General features: G+C 49.5%; 2 protein-coding genes across 2 annotated transcripts in view; one reads left to right on the top strand and one right to left on the bottom strand.

Annotated features, from left to right (window-relative positions):
- The window catches only part of LOC116518325 (msx2-interacting protein-like), a 37,426-nt gene extending 32,301 nt beyond the window's left edge, over window positions 1-5,125 (bottom strand). Inside the window, exon 1 of the mRNA XM_032231653.1 lies at window positions 4,395-5,125. Coding sequence (XP_032087544.1) covers window positions 4,395-4,477 — 83 coding nt within the window. The 5' untranslated portion in view covers window positions 4,478-5,125. The remainder of the gene's footprint in view (window positions 1-4,394) is intronic.
- A 7,009-nt stretch (window positions 5,126-12,134) lies between these two features.
- FBLIM1 (filamin binding LIM protein 1) lies at window positions 12,135-20,044 on the top strand. The gene is made up of 8 exons (XM_032231654.1): window positions 12,135-12,298; window positions 14,988-15,159; window positions 15,594-15,736; window positions 16,891-16,963; window positions 17,070-17,239; window positions 18,116-18,294; window positions 18,408-18,525; window positions 19,464-20,044. The coding sequence occupies exons 2-8, from the start codon at window positions 14,994-14,996 to the stop codon at window positions 19,620-19,622; spliced, it is 1,008 nt and encodes a 335-aa protein (XP_032087545.1). The 5' UTR covers window positions 12,135-12,298; window positions 14,988-14,993; the 3' UTR covers window positions 19,623-20,044.
- Window positions 20,045-21,737: the final 1,693 nt, after the last annotated feature.

Below are 21,737 nucleotides of genomic sequence, written 5' to 3'. Positions count from 1 at the left end.
TGTGGAAACACGACCTATATTCCCAATTAAATCTAGGGAGAGAATTGTGAACATAACTTCCCCAATTTGGCCCCTCTTATAGGGGTAATTCACCTTCTTAATGGGCAAGCAAGGGTGTCAAAAAAGTGGCATTTTAGATGAGCGAGCAAGAAAAAAAAATCCTAGGGACAAGATGACGGAAAATTTTAAAAAATAAAAACTCCACTGGAAGCCAGTAGTTCCAGATTGGCCAACGGGTGGCCGCCCCCAACTTTGTTCTTCTGACAGCCAGCGCTTCTAAGTACATCCACCACAGACTGTCGCCCTAAGTCTGAACCAATCGGCTGGTAAAAAAAGGCATCAGGGGATGAACAAAGGCCTCGCCCCAGGCTAGCAGACATCCTCTTGTCCGACTTTGTAACCATCCAGCAGAGTTCAATTTTCTGTGACGTATCCACAAGCTGAGCGACACCATTGTCTTTAAAGCTAAAGTGCCTTTCACTGTACGTGAGCTTTTGGCAGAGACTAAGTAAGTAATCCACTCCCCTGGCCCACTGGGACCTTGGCTCGAACCATCCCACAAATCTGAGGTAGTAGCCATTATTCCAGCACCTCAAACGGATGGCCTGTAATTTCCAAAACTGAGCAGCATCCACCTCGTTCTGTTTGCCATGAGGATAGTAATCCCAAGGTACATGGAAAGTGATGTAGATCCAAGAGGGGAAAGAAACATCAACAGCAGCCTTCTCCTGTCTTCGTTTTGTATGTATTCCCAGGGCTAAAGACTGTAGAATCCAAGACGAGGCAGCATTTTTATAAAGCCTGCTAGAAATTTTTTTGATACCAATCCAATTTTATGCATAGGCTACATAAACCAGCACAACCCTGAAAAAAACTAAGCGCGAAGCTTTGCCAAGGGATTGTGTAGGTCCTATAATGCTAAAGATACTCCATATCTGGGCTTGGGAGACCCAAGGGAAGGGACATGGAGCCAGAATCTCTCCAAACTAGGCAACAGCGGAAAGGTGTTGGCGAAAGGGTTGCCAGGTTGTCATTTCCAAAGCAGATGGCTCGACACTCATTGGTCCACACCAGAATGTTCGAGGGTGGTGTGTGAGGATTTGCTTTAGATCACTCACTCCTATGACAAGCCACTGAAATAAGCATAAAGGCTGCTTTCAAAGGAGGCGAAGGACAAACCACATCGCTGGCTAACCCCCCCTCCCAAATGCTAAGTATTGGAAGGCAGCATTTAGAAAGAGGGGATGGGAAAGACCGGCAGTGCTGCAGCAGCCTGCGAGATCAATGCCCAACAAGAAAAGGATCCCTGTGAAAAGCTTCAGGGGGGGAGGGGAGGGGCTAAGGAACTAGCTTAGATGGCTTTGGGGGGGGGGAGTTTCAGTAGCCGCTTCACGTTGGTCCAGAAAGCGGAAGGCTGAGAAAGGCGGGCGCCCACGTGAAATGTGCCCTCCCACTCTCTGCCTTTCCAAGAAGGAAGGCCGCTATCCCAACCGCCAGCACAGAGAGCAAACAGGACAGAAGAGGGAGGGGGCCAACCCATGGGCTCTAAAGGTCCTGACACACAGGCGGCTTCTTTGCTGGGAGGTTTTTCTAAAAGGCTTCCTGCTTGCATAATCCATACCAATCAATACATAACCTCTTGCAGCATGGGGACAGGTCGGTTTTGCTTCCCAACAGCACTAGAGTAGAATCTTTCTCCCAGAGGAATCCTGGGTGCTGCCTGGTCTATGCATTAAGGGCTACACCTCCAGTTTCCAGGCACATTTTTAATACTCCAAGGGACTTCAGACTGTTTTTTCTTAATGTCTCAGTCACAATGGCCACAATTCCTCAGGCTACACTAAAATTGTTCACCAGGACCATTCCTGATTTAAGCATGATACTTTCATTCCTGTGGGGGCTGGAGGGTCAAGGCCCCAATGTGAGCCTCCCTCCCTTCTATACGTGCACCAGAGAAAAAAACTGCACATAGTGATATGAAGGAAGCAGGAAGGTAATTCTGGCACTTGTAACATCATCTAAATTGGACATGGATAGATATTTTAATGTTGGTCACACACACACACAAAAAACCATTCCTGCAACTTTCCTCCTTGTCTACAGGAAGGGGATAGAAATACACAAGGACAAGGAGCTCATTTTAAGTGAGGGAAAATTCAAATGCATCTAAAGTTCACCCCAGAAGATGGTAAAGTTAGGATGTGCCGCTGAAAGGCCTAAAAAGGGTGGCTTTAGGAGACCTCGATATTGCGATAAACCCTCGGAGAGGCATGTTGTTCTCCCCTCTCCAGCAAAGGGAGGATCAAGGAAGTTTTCTTCTTTTTACAAAGCTGGGGCTGCCAAATGATGAAGCAGGCTCTCTGTTGCTAATCACAGCAAGTACTACGAAACTCCCTCCCTCTCCCTCCGTCTCTCTGTCTGTACGTACATGCATGCCTTCCTCAGATACCAATTCAAACACACAACAAACAACAACAAAAAACACCAAGGAAAACCGGCTAGGAAAGTACCTCCTCAACTCCCACGCAAGACTGTTTTCCCATCTATTAGGTAATAAGACCAGAATAGAAATCCACTTCTGATTTTGCAACCTCCGTGCCCCAACTCTGAATTATTTGAAGAGGGGAGGAGTAATAGGAAGCATCAATTCTAACGTAACATTAAAAGACACCTTTGGCACAAAATGAAAATGTATCCTGACCATCAACAAACAAGCTTCTATTTAAGAATAGAGAGTAATTTCACTATCTTTTTCCCCAGATTCATCAGTCAAGCTTGTTCCCCCATGAGGTAACCGTGCAAGTCTATTTTTCCCATGATGACTCATTAGGTACGCTCCATAATCTTCCTAAACAGTAGGAAGAAAATTACAAGAAAACTTGCAATCCTCTTAAGTCTTTCACTGAAAATAACTTCAGCTGACCCAGATAGGGACCAAGAATGATGCACATCAGTTTTCCTTCACAATGCCATAATAGGCAAGACCAGAGATAATTATCTAAGACAGAGGTTTCTGCAACTGTTATCTAGAATGTGTCCATCACTATTAACAAGCCATTCCATGTAGCACCACGGTAGTGCTATTCAGCTACATGTATTTGGTCCAAAAGGGTTCTCACCGGGGGAATTTAAAATGCCAAAAGCCAGAAGAACAAAAAATTTCCTGAATGCAAATAAGAAGACTAAGCTACAGTTCAGTTATTAGGCCATCCGGGAAATGTTCCACAGCAACAAAACAAAAGGAAGTTGGATTAAAAAGGATTTCAGTGTCCTAGTCATTCAAAGCAGTGCCTAAATATCCACGTTCCAGTTATTTCTTCCATAATTCCTTAAGAATAAGAAAACAAAGAGCCTCAAAATTGCCACCTCACGTGGGAAAAATAAAATAAAATAAAAATCCAAGGAGTCAGTATTCCAGGATCAGAGTGTGGAAAGAAAAAACAAAAATAAGATTTTTTTTTTAAAAATTTAGCACGGTAAAAGTGGTTTCCACGACAATACACTCTTTGAAAATCCCAGTCCACGAGATGAAGGCCATTGGTGCAGCATCTTTGCTCTGCCCATCATCTCTCCATCTGGCAAGAGCTGAAAGGCTGCACCTTATGGAAGGTTTTTTCTTTGGTCCACGCTTCTAAAATGCCGGATGCATAAAGGAGCCCAGCAGCCTTTTTCTCAAGAACAAAGCAGCCAGCAGCATCACTCCTGTTGGGGCAGTCGATTTGGGGCGGGGGGGGGGGGGGGACACGGAGACGGACTGCAGAAGCCTGACAGATGCTCCTGATGACAGGTTGTCCAGACTGATGACTCTTCTTGGCCAGGCTCCCCGAGAGGCCTTCTTAAATCCTCGATCACAGGCTCCCAGAAGCACCATCCAGACACACATAGCAGCCTCTTCCTCCAAAGAGGCTCTCCACCTTTACCTTTTGCACCTGTTTCAGAATTGCCCCTCAGAGGGAGGGACGGCCATTGGCATGGAGGGGCTCCCCTCCCCAGAGGGCCAAACACGGGGTCCCTTTTTCCAAGCCCGGTCCAAACAATGGCTCCCTGTTCCGGCCATCCCCCACCTTTCCCCCCATTAGAAAAAGCCAGTGGCTCAAGAGGGTTGTGAGTTCGATCCTAGGTAGCGGGAGATGTAGGTCTCCTGGTTGGGCAGGGGATTGGAGTAGATGACCTGCAAGGCTCCTTCCACCTCTGTTAATCTGTCACAATCAGGAGGTTGTGAGTTCGATCCTAGGTAGAGGCAGATGGAGGGTCTCTCCTGCTGGGGGGGGGGGGTTGGACTAGATGATCTGCAAGGTCCCTTCCAACTCTGTTAATCTGTTAATCTTTGCCTCCTAGGATTTATCCCTATTCCCCCACTTCTCCCACCCACCCACCCCGGCGGCCCCGCTCACCGCTTGAAGTGCTTGATGATCTTCTCCTCGCGGATGTTCTCCGGCAGGTTGCCTACCCAGAGATGCCTGTTCTCCCGGACCATGTTGCTGCCCCCGGGACACGGGGATCCTGGCGCCGTCCGCCTTCGCTTCGGCTCAGCGTCGCGAGGGGGAACCGCCACGCCTCCGCCGTCGTCGCACCCGTCCCGCTCTTCCTTCACCGCCGCCTCCTCCTCCTCCTCCTCCTCCTGCGGCGCCGTTTGGACCCACCATCCCACCAGGCCCCGCCGCCGCCGCCTCCTACGTCGCCGCGCCACCACTCCCGTGCCACTTGGCCCCTCGCCGCCGCCGCCGCCTCCTGCTGTCGCTACTCCGGGCGGCAGTGATATTGAAGAGACCGGAGCCGGCGCCGCCTTAACCGTCGTCCACGTGTGCGCGTACTGCCTGGCGGCGGCGCTATCAATGCTTCAGCCCAATTTCTCCTCAGCAGCCGCAGTACCGCCCCACACGGCCCCGCTCTCTCTGTGTCTCCGCTCGGCCGCTGCCGTAGCCAATCCGCCGCCTCGCGCCCCAGGGCGCGCCGCCTAGTGGGCGACGGGAAGCACACGGCGGGCCGCGGGAAGAGGGAGGGGTGAGGGAGGCGAAGGGGAACAGTGTGCGCAAGCGCTCTGGAGACTTCTTTTTTCTACCCGGGGAACAGGAGAGAGCCTGCTCTAAGCGAGGATGGGGGACCCGTGAGAGAATCGTGTCCTCGATATACGCCTCTCGGCGGCAAACGCGCACGCGCAGCAGGCGTTCTGTGGAGGGAGGGGGTTTCATCTGCGCATGCGCGCTCCGTGGCCTTGCCGCAGCTTCTCCTCAGCGGCAGACGGGGCGTTTTAGTGTGTGTAGTTCACAAGGCATACTCGCGTGTGTACGGGATCCGCGTCTTCAGTTATTACGACCTTTCTCGGGACACAGCTCCGGCCCGATTTGAGGAGCCCCGACCTCCTCCCGACCTTAGCGGGCCCGGGCGCTCACTACAATTCCCATGCTCCCCAGCCCACTCCCCGGTGCTCTTCTCGGACTGCTTCTGCGACTCACTCTCGGACCTAACAGGCCCAAGGAAGGCCCGGGCGACCCTTCCTCGGAGGGAAATCGGGAGAGTGTGGAGCACGCGGGACCGACGACCGGCCTCGTTCTTGGGGACGGTCGCCATTTTGTCGCGCCTGCCTGGCCGAGCGGCCATTTTGTGACACCGGGGCGCCGCGGCTGCCCTCCCTTGCGCGACCAGCAGGGCCACTATGCAACCCCCCCTCCGTCCCTATCGCCGTGGGGCTCCGTTTAATCAGGGGGGGGGCGGCAGCTTGCATCGCCCACCCAACCTTTGCAACCGCCCCCTCCCCCAGCAAGAGGGGCTGCTTCGTCACGACACACAACACCCCACCCCCGGCGAAAAGGCCGTTCCGCAGATGTCGGACTGAGGTTTCGGTGCCGGATCGTCTTTTCAAGCTTTTTATTATTATTTCCGATTGCTTATTGCAATCTTTACCCTGGCGAGGTGGCTAAGGCACTGAACTTGTCCATCAGAAAGGTCGTTGGTTCGAATCCCTAGTACAGGTCTCCTGCGTGGGGGGGGTGGGGAGTTGGACTAGATGACCTCCAAGGTACCTTCCAATTCTTGTTACTGTTTTAAAGTGTTGCACGGCTCCTGGATTTCCGTTTGGTGGCTCTGGACATTGAACAGGTCAAGCGAGATGCCCTTTGCCAGCCTCCCCTGAATCAAGGGGTCCTCCAAGGAGACTGTCACATCTGGAAAACACGCATGGAGATAAGTCACACATACAAACACACAGAAGGGCACCAAGACTGGCAGGGTGGGGAAGTTGACCCCCGCGGCCAGGTGCTGCATTTGTCCGGCGGCCGGGGATAGCAGAAATGGCTTTAAGCAAAACATTTTGCTTACAATCCTAAATTGTATTAACAGAGGGATACAATCAAGATCAAGGGAGGTACTAACACCACTTTATAAAGCCCTAGTAAGGCCACACCTAGAGTACTGCATCCAGTTTTAGTCACCACACTATAAAAAAGATCTTGAGACTCTGGAGAAAATGCAGAGAAGAGCAACCAAGATGATTAGGGGACTGGAGACTAAAACATGAAGAACGGTTGGTTGCAGGAACTGGGCATGGCTAGTCTAGTGAAGAGAAGGACCAAGGGAGGCAGGATAGCAATCTTCCAATATTTGAGGAGCTACCACAGAGAGGAGGGGGATCAAGCTATTTTCCAAGGCCAGACAAGGAACAATGGATGGAAATTGATCAAGGAGAGAGACAACCTGGAAATAAGGAGGAACTTTCTGACAGAGAGAGCAATCAACTCATGGAACAGAAGTTGCCTTCGGACGTTGTGGGAGCTTCATCGCTGGAGGCTTTCAAGAAGAGACTGGACTGCCATCTGTTAGAAATGGTGTAGCGTCTCCTGCTTGAGTGGTGGGTTGGACTACATGACCTACAAGGTCCATTCCAACTCTGGTTAATCTGTTAAATCTGCTGCTTCATCTAAGAAGCTACTTCAGCAATTCAGCTTCAGGATGAGAAGTGAAACGTTTTCAAGGGGGAGTGGATGGAGCTCAAGAAAGTCCAGTTGCCTTTTGAAAAGTTTTAATGGAAGATGATACGTTCAAAGTTTTTTAAAAAATTATAAAAGAAAAGCACCTTTGGCACCAATGGCTTTAAGCAACTGTCCTGTGCCTGCTGGCTCCTGATTGGTTTTATGATGAAGTCTGCAGGGCATCAGGTTCTTGTCAGAGGCGTGCAGCCTGGCTTTGGAGGGAGTGGGTGGGTGTGGGGAGGCTGCCTGGCACTTGAGTAGCAAGGAAGGGGGCTCCTAGGACTGAAGTATCCCAGGGAGCCCCAAAGGAGCACATATCTCTCCCCCTCCAGCTGTGGCCCTGGGCTTGGGCACCACACAGACAAATGGGAAGCAGTCAGCAAGCTGCCTCATCTTGCGCAGAGGGGCGGGGTGAGTGGGTGGTAACGACATCCAGCTAAAATGGGGAGCCAGTTTGGAGACCCTTTTCCCTTTATTGGCACTCTTAACTCTTGGCCTTCCTGGCCAAGGACTGACGAAAGCAAAGGGAAAGGCTTAAGCCAGGGGTCAGCAACCTGTGGCTCTGGAGCCGCATGTGGCTCTTTCAACCCTCTGCTGCGGCTCCCTGTTGGTCAAAATAGGCGTCAACCGCCAATGTGCGACACCCACTGTCACGCAATTTATTGAGCTTTTTGACCCTTGGTAGCTTTTTGACCTGATATATGCAGTTTTATCTTCATTTTACATGTCAAAAGAGTTTTGTGGCTCTGTGGGAAACGGGTCCAAATGGCTCTTGGAGTGTTTAAGGTTGCCACCTCCTGGCTTAAGCAGTTGCCCAAGAATCAAAAGAAAGAGCCCCCAACCTCTCTGAGACAATGAGCTTCCACAAGGAGCCCCTCTCCATCCTTCAAGGGGGCAGAGCTCCTGCCCACTCCTCAGTCTTTTAACTCACGCTTGGCTAGCAGCAGCTGTGCCCACATCTTTCTGACTTGGGGGGGGGGGGGGACGGGACGACCATGTTTCAGAGCTGCGCTGCCCCCTAGTGGAGGAGACAGGTTCTAACTGGAGAAGTCCACTGAAAACCAGTGGGTTGCTTCTGCCCAGGCATTCCACCTGCCAGGCTTTTTCTCTGATCTCCTGGCTGCTGGTCGTGACTCAGAGAAGGGCTTCTTTGGGGCAGGGAGAGCAGGATTAGAGCACTCGGCTCCCTCCCTCCCAACCATAGAGATGCTACCTGGCAATTTGTGGCATGGGGTTGCTCCCTCTCCAGATCCCTTGTGTTGGCTTAGGTCATGGAGTCTCAAACGCCTTGTGGCCGGTTCTTCTCGCTTATTTCATTTTAAAAAGCCAGGCAAAGTGTCTTCTGGGTAGCGTGATTAAAAGGAAGGGTATTGCCATGTGGCCATTACATTACATTAAAAGTCAAGCCTTTGTTTTAATCCAGCGGCCTGCTTCTCTTGCTCTTCCCGTAAGGCAGGGGTGTCCAATCTTGGGAACTTTAAGACTTGTGGACTTCAACTCCCAGAGTTGAAGCCAGCAGGGCTGTCTGGGGAATTCTGGGAGTTGAAGTCCGCAAGTCTTAAAGTTCCCAAGTTTGGACACCCCTGCGGTAAGGAATGTCCCGAAAAGATGATTACCTGCAAGGAGGAAGGCAAGGTGACAGCTCCCGTCTGCAGATCGGAGCCCAGGGTCTCCACCCAGAGGGTAGCAGTCTGCAGAGACCCCAGGGAAGCCTCCACAGGCTGAGTAGAGTCAACAGGAGGCAGCAGGGTAGCGGAACCTGCAGGAAGGAAGGGGTGTAGAGGGATCTGGGTTTCCAGTCTGCCTGCCATTCAGCCAGATCAGAGGTTAGCAACCTGCGACTCTGGAGCCACATGTGGCTCTTTCATCCCTCTGGTGCGGCTCCCTGTCGCCGGTCGGCTCTACAGTTGATAGGGCTTTCAGTTAGGACAGGTAGAGGAAAAAGGATTCTGTGCTAGGAGGAGACTCTATAGTGGGGTGGAGGGGAACCGGACTTCTGTTCGGCTTAAGAATTTAATGGGGGGCTTCCGGTTAGGACCTGTGTGGCTCTTTTGAGTGTTAGGTTGCCAACCCCTGAATCAGAGCCCCGCAGCCCTTCCGGGGCGGCACAAGGATGATGAAGATAGAAGAGACCATGCACTTCTGCATCTTGTCCCTGAGCATCCCCACCTGAGGGAAAGGGGAAGGATGGCAGGCAAGCGGCAATTTCAGAGGGGCTCTCTCCCTCCAATGCCCCCCCCCATCCCAGCGGAGAAAGCTGCAAAAGGGGTCAACGGGAAACAGAAGGGAGCTTCATCCCTGGAAGCAATCTGAACTACCTGTCAATGACTACTTCAGCTTCAACCACAACAACACAAACGCACACAATAGATACAAGCTCAAGGTCAACCGCTCCAAACTCGATTGCAAAAAATAAGACTTCAGCAACAGAGTGGTCAACGCCTGGAATGCTCTACTTGATTCTGTGGTTTTTTCCCCAAACTCCCCAAACTTTAACCTTAGACTGTCCACCGTTGATCTCACCCCATTCCTAAGAGGACTGTAAGGGGGCGTGCATAAGCGCACCAGCGTGCCTACCGTCCCTGTCCTTATGTTCCCTTGTATTCACATTCATTTCAGGTATTCCTATATATGTCTGTACTTATATCTGTTACCTAACTCATACTTGACCAAAATAAACAAATAAATAAAGATACAACTATAAATAATAGGGAGAATATCAACAATCAAGATGAACATAATATCCAGGATTTTATATTTGTTCCAGACAATTCCAATTAGATTAGGGAAATATTATTTTGACGATTTAAGCAAAATAGTATTGAAGTATATTTGGCAGGGAAAGAAAATGAGAATAAAATTAAAATTGTTACAAGGTGCTAGAATAAGAGGAGGATTTGGTTTACCTAACTGGGAGATATTATCAGGCAACAAGTTTGATGTGTGTTAAGGAATGGATAACATTAAGAAATTCTAGATTATTGACTGTAGAAGGACATGATTTGTTTTTGAGATGGCACGCTTTCTTATGGTACAAGGGAACTAAAACGCAGGGGTATTTTAGAAGACATTACATATGTGAGGCTTTGCTATTAAATTGGGAGAAGATTAAAAGGCAACATTATTTAAAAATTCCAGTCTGGTTATCAACTATATTGAAGCATTTTCATATCCAATAACGTACAAAAAGGAACAAACAGATAGATATGGTAAAATATTGAATGCAAAGGGTGAACTTAAATCTATGCAAGAGTTGAAACAGCAAGGTATAAAGATGAGCTGGTTTTCATATGCGCAAATACATTCTAGATACTATAAAGATCTTAAAATGGAAGGTTTCCATGATAAAATGACTTGAGTTAGATTAAAATTTTGATAGGTACTGATGAAAAGGTAATTTGAAAACTATATGGATACTTATTAGAAGTTAAGCTAAGTTAAGTTAAGAAGAACAAGTTAAAGAATTTATGATTGTTTGGGGGGGAAACTTTGGACATGGGATTGACTTAGAGAATTGGCAGAAATTGTGGTCTCAAAATTATAAAATGACAATGTCAACAGCATATAAAGAAAATTTGTATACGATATTTTACAGGTGGCACCTATCCCCGACGAGAATAGCAAGAATGTTCCAAGAATAAATCCAAAAAGTGTTGGAAATGTCATATTACCATATGTGGTGGACTTGCATAGAAGCTAAAAGATATTGGACTAAAATCCACACCTGGTTGGAAAAAATGATGCAAAAACATTTAGACTTTAAACCTGAGATCTTTTTATTGGGAATTATATCGGAAACATACAACAGAGAATTGAAATATTTGATTGTAAATGTGTTAACGGCAGCTAGAATTGTATTTGCTAAAAATTGGAAAAATGAGAAAATAGTAATGCAGGAGGAAGTTATTCACAAAATAATGGAATGTGCTGAAATGAGTCAATTGACATTTGAAATTAGAGAACAAGAAGATAAACAATTTTATAAGACATGGGATTTATTATATCAGTGGTTAGATTAAAAAACATGGAAATGAAAGATAGTAGAGAATGTTATCAATTCAAGAATAATAGAATGATACTGAATGTAACATAAATATATATTATTATTGGATAGATTGAAGATAATGTAATGAATTGTTATAATATAAATGAACCCAATATCTAGTATATCTCATTTAAAATGAAGGAATAATAGTGATAGTCAAACAAATGAGGTCAATTGACATTTGAAATTAGAGAATAAGAAGATAAACAATTTTATAAAACATGGGATTTATTTTATCAGTGGTTAGATTAAAAAAACATGGAAATGAAAGACTAGAGAATGATCAATACAAGAATAATAGAATGATACAGAATATAACATAAAGATATATTATTATTGGATAGATTGAAGATGATGCAATGAATTGTTACAATATAAATGAACCCAATATCTAGTATATCTCGCTTAAAATGAAGGAATAATAGTGATAGTCAAACAAATGAAGTATAATGATAATAATGTATACAAACATTCAATTTGATATGTGATTTCATATAAATTGTAAGTGATGACTATGGAAAGGATGCACAAAAACACACTATGTAATGGAAGATGGGTTTTATGTTTTATGTCTTGTTTGTCTACGTCTGTCTAAAAATAAAAAACTTTTTATAATAATAATAACAACAAAAACAATAATAAAAAGCTTTCAAGAAGATACCGGACTGCCACCTGTCCTGCTTGGGCAGGGGGTTGGACTAGATGACCTTCAAGGCCCCTTCCAACTCTGTTAATCTGTTAAATGATGTAGGGTCCCTTGCTTGGGCAACGGGTTGGACTAGATGACCTACAGGGTCCCTCCCAACTCTGTTCATCTGTCCCCCTCCTCCCCCAAGATGGGAAGGTGGGTGGGGGGGAAATCCGGTCCCTCTACTGAGCCAGGGGGGCCCAGCCAACAATCCCCCTTCCTAGCTCAGCAAGTGAAGCCTCGCCAGAGGTCCAGGATGATGGGAACTGTTGCCTCTGGCTCAAGGATGCTGGGTCCACTGACCCAGCTGTCTTTTTTTTGGGGGGGGGCATCCTGCTTGGGGGCACAGAGTGCCGAGAGGGGGCTTGCGGGGAAGGAGGGGGGAAGGAAGGAGGGCGTGGCCATTTCCAGTGATAGGCGGGGCGCGGGGAGGGCCGGGCAGGTAGAGGAAAGCGCCGCTTTTGGCAGCCGCCCCTCGCCTTTTACAGCCACGGCGGCGGCGGCAGGGCGGGGCGCGGCTGCTTGACCCCCGGCAGGCAGGCAGAAGGTGCTGAGCAGAGGAAGAAGCAGCCGCTCCCCTCCGCTGGCCGCTTCCAGGTGAGGTCCAGGGCGGTGGCCAGGTAGGATCGATCCTCCCTCCCATCCGCCGCTTTGCCTAGACCTCTGCGTCCCGGGACTTTGCCGGGGGGGGGGGGTATCCTGTCCCCTCGTCCCGAGATGCGCCGGGCAGCCTTTCCCGGGGAAGCCACCCCGCTTCCCCTGGGAGAGAGGGCGGAGTGGCCGGGCAGCGCTTCTGGCAAGGGAGACCTCCGCGTGGCTTGAATCCCCTTCCCCGAACTGTCCCGCCTGGCGGGGAACGTTGGCCCCGCGGAACAACCGGGGAGGAAACCCGCTTGTTCTCCGGGAGGGGTCTTCCTGCCTCTTTGAGCCCTTCCCCCCCACAAGCTCTGGCCACAGAAGGAAAGGAGGGTGGGCGAGTTTGCATCGTTGATTACAGATGACAGATGAACAGAGTTGGAAGGGACTTTGGAGGTCATCTAGTCCAACCCCCTGCTCAAGCAGGAAACCCCACATCTGTCTCTACCTAGGATCGAACTCACAGATTAACAGAGTTGGAAGGGATCTTGTAGGTCATCTAGTCTAACCCCCAGCCCAAGCTGGAGACCTTACTACACCATTTCAAGAGAGATGGCAGTCTGGTCTCTTCTTGAAAGCTTTTTTTATTTTTATTTTATTTTATTTATTTTCGTCAAGTAGGTAACAGAGTTAGGCAACAGATATAAGTACAGACATGTATAGGAATACATGAAATGAATGCGAATACAAGGGAACATTAGGAGAGGGACGGTAGCCACGCTGGTGCGCTTATGCACACCCCTTACAGTCCTCTTAGGAATGAGGTGAGGTTGACAGTAGACAGTTTAAGGTTAAAGTTTTGGAGGTTTGGGGAAGAAACCACATAATCAAGTAGACCATTCCAGGCATTGACCACTCTGTTGCTGAAGTCGTATTTTCTGCAATAGACTTTGGAGCAGTTTACATTGTTAAAGACTATATGATAAAGTGGGCTCAAAATATTAAAGAACCAATAATATTGGATACATGGGAAAGAATCGTGACCCGACAAATGCGCGAATGTCAAAAGCGTGCCGACAAAACCGCGTCGCTAAAACCGCGATGTCAAAAGCGCGCCGACAAAAGCGCGCCGACAGAAGCGTGATTTAAGTTAAGGTAAGGTTTAGGATTAGGTTTAGGTTTAGGGTTACGTTTAGGGTTAGGTTTAGGGTTAGGTTTAGGGTTAGGTTTAGGTTTAGGGTTTGGTTTAGGTTTAGGGTTACAGCGCGCTTCTGTCGGCGCCCTGTTGTCGGCACGCTTCAGCGCTCATTCGTCAGCGCAGTTTTGTCGGTGCGGTTTTGTCACCGCGGTTTAGTTAGGCGCTCCTTTGTCGTTCGCACATTTGTGGTGGAACTGGAAAGAATTTGGGTAAGAAATGTAAAATTTACACAAGCCCAAAACCTGAGAGAAAATTTTTATAAGATGTTTTATAGATGGCATTTGGATCCTAAAAAGTTGGCTTCCATGTATCCGAATTTACAACCCAAATGCTGGAGATGTGGTTCTCTCGATGCTACATATTTTCATATATGGTGGACTTGCCAAAAGGTTAAGGCATTCTGGATAAAAATATGGTGGATTATGCAAAATGTTCTTAAAAAAAGGATAAAGTTTACTCCTCAGTTATTTTTGTTAGGTATAATTACTGACTGTACAGCTGTAGAGATTAATTTGATTTTGCACATAATAACTGCAGCAAGATTGTTGGTGGCGCAACACTGGAAGAAGGAAGACTTGCCTACAATTCAAGAATGGACATTTAAAGTCACAAATTTAGCCGAGATGGCTAAAATATCTGCATATTTTAAGGACCACTCAAATGAGAGATATAAACGAGACTGGAAAAAATGGATTGATTATATACAAAATAAATAGGGGACTAAGAAATTCCAGATAACTTATGATTAAGATCAGGAATGATTTAAACTGTTTAAAGTTAGTTTAGCAAGGAGGAGCTAAGTTCAATGTAAAGATGTTATCAATTTTTTATTCTTTTTTCCAATATATTTTAGACTGTTTTTGTTAAAAATCTATACCGTGTACAGGTTCTGGGAAGTCGGGGGGGGGGGAGGCTGGGGGGAGTTGGGGGGAGGGGGAGGGATATATATCAGGTTTGAGGAGACGTGTTAGATTTTAATGTAATTTGACTCCACATGTATACTGTTTTCTCTTATATTTTCATTACTATTATTATGATTATTTTTTTTCTTTAAAACTAGGATATGTTAAGCATATTGATATGAAGCGGAAATACACCAATGAGAGGAGGAGTGGGAAACAGAAGGGAGAAGAAAGATGGGAAGAGAGGGATAGGAGAGAGGGTAAAGGGGGAAGATGAGGAGGATGAGGATAAGGAGGAGTGGAATGTAGAGAGAGGAGAAGAAGAAAGGAAGGGGAAGTAGAGTAGGAAAGGATGATGGAGGGAAGATAGAAAGTTGGAGAGAGGTAGAAGAAAGAGGTATATGGAGAGCAGAAGAGCTATAATGGGTTTTTATTTTTCTGGGCATTGTTGACAAGAGGAACTGATGTAATTATTATTTAATACTATATGATACTGGCTATGTATAGTATACATATGAGTGTATGTTATGAAAATGGAAATAAAAAATATTTCAAAAATAAATAAATAATGAAATTGCCTCTTGCCTGCCATCCTTCCCCTTTCTCTCAGGTGGGGATGCTCGGGGACAAGATGCAGAAGCGCATGGTCTCTTCCATCTTCATCATCCTTGCGCCGCCCCAGAAGGGCTGCGGGGGTCCTGCGAAGGCCCCGCTGTTCCTTCCCACCGAGAAGCCGGTCCCTCATCAAGAGGGGAGGGGGCCCAGCGGAGCTCCTGGTGCAGGTGAGCCCCTGCCGTCCTTTGGCTCCGGTGCCCCCAAATGGGCTCTCTACTCAGAGTTGGAGCAGATGTGGGAACCCTCAGCCCTGTGGTTTCTCTGGCTTGGAGACCCTGGGGGACACTTGAGGGTCTGGCTCAGGGGCAGCAACCTTAAACACTCAAAAGAGCCACACAGGTCCTAACCGGAAGCCCCCCATTAAATTCTGGATCCGGTTCCTCCCCACTATGGAGTCTCCTCCTAGCGCAGCATCCTTTTTCCTCTACCTGTCCTAACTGAAAGCCCTATCAACTGTAGAGCCGACTGGCGACAGGGAGCCGCACCAGAGGGATGAAAGAGCCACATGTGGCTCCAGAGCTGCAGGTTGCTAACCCCTGATCTGGCTGAATGGCAGGCAGGCTGGAAACCCAGAACCCTCTACGTTCCTTCCCTCCTGCAGGTTCCGTTGCCCTTCCACCTCCTGTTGACCCTCCTCAGCCTGTGGAGGCTTCCCTGGGGTCTCTGCAGCCCGCTGCCCTCCGGGTGGAGACCCTGGGCCCCGATCTACAGACGGGAGCTGTCGCCTTGCCTTCCTCCCTGCAGGTATTTGTCTTTTCGGGCCTTTCCTTACCGCAGGGGTGTCCTAACTTGGAACTTTAAGACTTGTGGACTTCAACTCCCAGAATTCCCCAGACTGCCCTGCTGGCTTCAACTCTGGGAGTTGAAGTGCACAAGTCTTAAAGTTCCCAAGATTGGACATTCCTGCCTTACGGGGAGAGCAAGAGAAGCAGGCCGCTGGATTAAAACAGAGGCTTGACTTTTAATGTAATGTAATGGCCATCTGGCAATACCCTTCCTTTTAATCACGCTACCCAGAAGACACTTTGCCTGGCTTTTTAAAATGAAATAAGTGAGAAGAACCGGCCTCGAGGCGGTTGAGCCTCCATGCACACCCCTTTGCAACCTAAAAAAAAACAAAAAAAAACAAGGAAGTTTTGGAAAGGAAAGGAATTTTAATTAAAGACCTCTCCACAGCTCTTGACCTTTTTTATTTTTTATTTCTCTTACCTACCATTTTAAGTATACATTCACATAATTGTTATTCTTCTTAACATTCTTCTATATTTGTTATTTCATTTAATAGGTTATAATATACAGTTTGGGTTGCTTTGTTTACCATCCCTAGCGCCTGTTGTAACACCACCTTGTTTTCTCTTTCTTTTCTCCCTCCCTTCTCTACTTCCTTCCTTCCTCCTCTCCTTCCCCTTCCTTCTTCCCTTACCTTTATTCTACTCCTACTCTTCCTCTTCCGCTTCCTACCCTCTCTCCTACTCTTTCTCTCCCTTTCATCCTCCTCTCCTTACCTCTTTCTTCTTTCCCCCGTCTTCCTCTCATTCTCTCCTCCTCTCTCCCTTTCTTTTTCTATTGTTGCAGGTGTCTCTTTCAAATCTCAGTTTATGTTTCCTTGGGATGGTATTTCCGCAAACCCAAATATAATTTGATATCATTTCTTATTCCCTTACCTTTGCTAATCTACCCTAACGATATTCCCCGCTCTTTGTGTCTTGCTATTGAATATATACTTATGTATTTAATATTTTCTTTTCTGTTTTCCCCTTCTTCCCCCACACTTTTCCATTGAACAGAGCATCGTCTGGGTTCTGTATCTTCTCCCTACTTCCTTTTCTAGTTTCCTTTCTCTAATCCACTTTGCTTTCTGAAGCGATTGGCTGTTAACTCTCTTTTAACTTTTCCAGACTTCTGAAGTGGAAGAGACTCTCGGCTGGACAGATGGACGGGCAGAGGAAGAGGAGGAGGCTGCTGCCCCAGGTGAGGAGCCGCTCCCCATCCCCACCGAGAGGTCTCTGGCTTCCAGAAGGAGGCGACTGGACCCTGGCTGACCACCCTATCAGGTCCGCACTGATTCGTTCCCCAGGTATCTGCGCTTTCTGCCACAAGGGCATTCCGCCCGATGCTCCTGCATTGGAGGCCATGAGGAAGCAGTACCACGTCAAATGCTTCACCTGCCGTGCGTGTCACAGCAGCCTTGCCGGACAGAGCTATTATCAGAAAGAGGGCCGGCCGCTATGCGTGGCCTGCTATCAGGTAAGGCCTATGCCAGGGATGGCTCAACTTTTTGTCGTGCCAGCACCCATAATGCGATCTCTGCGCAAACCCCCCTCCCGTGTGCGCCTTTCCCTCTTGTGCATGCGCACACACCAGGCGTGTGCTCCACCCCTGCGCATTCACGCATGACCCAACCATGCATGCATGTGTGACCTCCCCCCCCCCCGATTGCGCTCCCCTCCCACCCATTTTTTTGCTTCCAGGTTGGTGCAGGTGGTTTTCCCTAACCCTAACCCTTGGGCAGCACCCACGTGCCAAAAATGCAATGCGAGCACACACCCCCCACACACACATGCATCCTGCCCCCTGTGGATGTGCGCATGCACCCCCCTCGTGCTCCTCGACATGCATGGCAGAGATCCAAAGACCAACTGGCCAGTGGGAGGCGTGCGTGAGATGTACGTGGGTGGAGCTGGACTGGGGAGAAGGCTGGCATGCCCACAGAGGGAGCTTTGCGTGGGTTCACCGACAAAAGGGCGAACAACAAAAGCGTGCCCGACTAAATCGCAGTGACAAAACCGCGAGTTCTAAAGCGCGCCGACGAGTGAGCGCTGAAGCGCGGCGACAACAGCGCGGCGACAGAAGCGCGCTGTAAACCTAAACCTAACCTTAACTTAAATCGCGCTTCTGTCAGCGCGCTGTTGTCGCCGTGTTGATGATGTCGCAATTTTAGCGCCACGGTTTTTTCAGCACGCTTTTGTTATGCACGCATTTGGCGGGTCACGCTTTGCATGCCATTGGTTGGCCATCACGGGCCTAGGCAATGGCCAGCCTGGCAAACGGAGGGGTGGGTGGGAGGAGAATCGGGCCTGCCTCTTGCTGTCCTGTGTCTCATGCTGACCCCTCCCACCCCAGAAAACCCTGGAGAAATGCGATGCCTGCCATGCCGTCATCCTCAGTGAGATCGTATGGGCCGCGGGAAAGGGCTACCACCCAGAATGCTTCACCTGCGTGGCCTGCAGCCAACCGATCGGCAGCGACGCCTTTGCCGTGGATGATGATCAGCGGGCGCTTTGCCTTCCAGACTTCTACCGGTACGGCGCCCTCTGCCTTTGCGGGTGGGTGGGAGGGGGTTCTTTCATCACCCTGCCCCACCCTAGAGTTAAAAATGGGACCTCGCCCGCCTGCCTTCCTTCCTGCCTTCCAGGAGGTTTGCTTCCGTCTGCGGGGTCTGTGAGGAGCCCATCATCCCGCAGGACGGGAGGGATGCCTACCGGATCGAGTGTCTGGGCAGAAGCTTCCACGAGGACTGCTATCGGTGTGAGGTGGGTCTGGGGACCTGGGCTGAGAGGGGGGGGTGCTTCGGTGGAAGGAGGCCCGAGCATAGAAGCGAGCATCGTCGCCTGACCTCGTTTCTGTGAAGCATCTCTGAGTTGTGTAGATCACGCCGGCTTCCTTCCTTTCTTTCCCACTCCTAATTGTGAAGGAAGAATTTTCCAAGCTGTGTTTCAGCGACTGGGAAGATGTGCTCTCCGCCCGCACCAACCAGTGGTGGGATTCAAATAATTTAACAACCGGTTCTTTACCTTAATGACCAGTGGGGTGGGTGTCGCCATGGTGGGTGTGGCCAGGGGGTGCACCGGGTAGCACTCGGCTTCCTGTACCCCTCTGGAAGCAAAAACAGGTTAGTGGGGGTGGGGAGGCACACCACCCTGTGCCAGGGGTGAAATCCAACAGATTCTGACAGGTTCCGGAGAACCGGTAGCGGAAATTTTAAGTACTTCAAAGAACCAGTAGTGGAAATTTTAAGTACTTCAGAGAACCGGTAGTGGAAATTTTTAGTAGTTCGGAGAACCGGCAAATGCCACCTCTGGCTGGCCCCAGAGTGGGGTGGCAATGGAGGTTTCCCCTGCCACGCCCACCAAGCCACGTCACGCTCACAGAACCCATAGTAAAAAAAAAATGAATTTCACCACTGATCTGTGCCTCATTTTGAGCCTAGTGGGATTCCCTGCACTTAACTGGGAGCCAAAACGCGGCGCTTGGGGATTCCCAGAAGGGGCATGGCCAGCCAGCAATTTAACAACAAGTTGGCCTGAACAGGCTGAATCCCACCACTGGCCCCAATCTCCAAGAAACCCCCACCGAACCCCGGAGTGTTTGTGGCAAAGGGGATGAGGGTTTCAAAGCGAGCGAGCCCTGCCGGTGTCTGTGTGTGTGTCTCGAGGCCACCCACCTGACGCTCTTTTCTTTTGGCCCGTAGAAGTGTCAGGTCTTGCTGTCCCTGGAGCCCACTGAGGACGGGTGTTACCCTCTTGGCAGCCGCCTCCTTTGCCAAGCCTGCCACGTCTGGCAGACCCAGGGTTCTCTCGCAGAAGAGACGGATGCCGATCGCTCTCGCAATTGTGGCCAGGAGGGTTAGCCCAGCACTCCAGCTGCCTCTTCTTTCCCTTGTTCTGCCTGTGAGCCTTTTTCCAATTTTTTTTTCCTCTAGGGACTGAGAGCAGCACTCTTGTTGAACGAGATGTGCCTCTCTCCCACCAGACCAAAGATACCATGTTCCTTACCCCCGCTTATGTGTGCTGGCTAGGGGCAGTGCTCTGTGCTGCGGGAGGTGCTGCAGGATCCTCGGTTGGGATTCAGCCTCTTACCCAGGCAAAGGGAGGATGGGCTCGGGGTGCTTAGTAGTCCATTTTTGGGAGACGTAGAGCGAGCAAGCGGCCATACGAGTTCAGGAGGGAAGCCTTGGCAGGCATGTCCCTAGCTGGCCCTGCCAGCTTCTGTTCTGACCGAGGCTTCCCAAGAGCCTGAAGCAAACTCCTTGTCCCTACAAAAATCCCTTTTATTAATTGACTATGAATTCTGCTCACAACCAGCAAAGTATTTTGAGGGAGGATTTACAGTCACAGACCTTCTCTGGCTTGGAGAGCTGCCAGGCCGATATCTGCAGAACTTGGCCAGGAGTCTCGAAGAGTCAGCAACCAATTAAGCAAACTAATGGCCTCCTGCAAACTCCACTCCCCTTTTATTCCCTCTGGTAGGGTCCATTCATCGTCCACCTGTGGCCTTACTCCCAAGTCAACCCTTGTTCCTTAGCTGTTCCCTTTGTCTGGCAACTCTGCACATACGCACACTGGGAATAGACTCCAGCTGTTCTTCTGCCCCACTGATCTCCAACTCTGAAGGCAGCTGATAACTGGCATATGGCTCTGGCCCTCTCTCTGCCTCTAACACAGAGCCCTCATCAGAGCCTTCCCCAGACTCCAGGAGTGGCCCATGTTCCTCCCCAACCTCCTCACTGTCCGAATCTGCTGCCATTTCCAATGGCTGCTGGTGGGGAGGCAGGTGACAGCCTGGGCTTCTAGGACCCCATGACCTAAGCCAACACAGGGGATTTGGAGAGGGAGCAACCCCATGCCACAAATTGCCAGGCGGCATCTCCATAGTTGTGGGCCATTCAAGTGCTCCATGGTAGGGAGGGAGGGAGCCGAGAGTGCTCTAATCCTGCTCTCCCTGCCCCAAAGAAGCCCTTCTCTGAGTCACGCCCAGCAGCCAGGAGATCAGAGAAAAAGCCTGGCAGGTGGAATGCCTGGGCAGAAGCAACCCACTGGTTTTCAGTGGACTTCTCCAGTTAGAATCTGTCTCCTCCACTAGGGGGCAGCGCAGCTCTGAAACTTGGTCCCTCCCCCCCCCCCCCAGTCAGAAAGATGTGGGCACAGCTGCTGCTAGCCAAGCGTGAGTTAAAAGACTGAGGAGTGGGCAGGAGCTCTGCCCCCTTGAAGGATGGAGAGGGGCTCCTTGTGGAAGCTCATTGTCTCAGAGAGGTTGGGGGTTCTTTCTTTTGATTCTTGGGCAACTACTTAAGCCAGGTGGTGGCAACCTTAAACACTCCAAGAGCCATTTGGACCCGTTTCCCACAGAGCCACAAAACTCTTTTTACATGTAAAATGAAGATAAAACTGCATATATCGGGTCAAAAAGCTCAATAAATTGTGTGACAGTGGGTGTCGCACATTGGCGGTTGTGACGCCTATTTTGAGCAGCAGGGAGCCGTAGCAGAGGGATGAAAGAGCCACATGCTGCTCCAGAACCGCAGGTTGCTGACCCCTGGCTTAAGCCTTTCCCTTTGCTTTCGTCAGTCCTTGGCAAGGAAGGCCAATAAAGGGAGAAGGGTCTCCAAACTGGCTCCCCATTTTAGCTGGCTGTCGTTACCACCCACCAACCCACCCCGCCCCTCTGCGCAAGATGAGGCAGCTTGCTGACTGCTTCCCATTTGTCTGTGTGGTGCCCCTGCCCAGGGCCACAGCTGGAAGGGGAGAGAGATGTGCTCCTTTGGGGCTCCCTGGGATATTTCAGTCCTAGGAGCCCCCTTCCTTGCTACTCAAGTGCCAGGCAGCCTCCCCACCCATCCACTCCCTCCAAGGCCAGGCTGCACGCCTCCGACAAGAACCTGATGCCCTGCAGACTTCGTCATAAAACCAATCAGGAGCCAGCAAGTACATGACAGTTGCTTAAAGCCATTGGTGCCAAAGGTGCT

Source organism: Thamnophis elegans, chromosome 15 (genome assembly GCF_009769535.1).
Source record: "Thamnophis elegans isolate rThaEle1 chromosome 15, rThaEle1.pri, whole genome shotgun sequence".
Classification (NCBI taxonomy): Eukaryota; Metazoa; Chordata; class Lepidosauria; order Squamata; family Colubridae; genus Thamnophis; species Thamnophis elegans.
The sequence above is the reverse complement of the archived record's forward strand: the minus strand, read 5'-3'. Positions and strand labels throughout refer to the sequence as shown.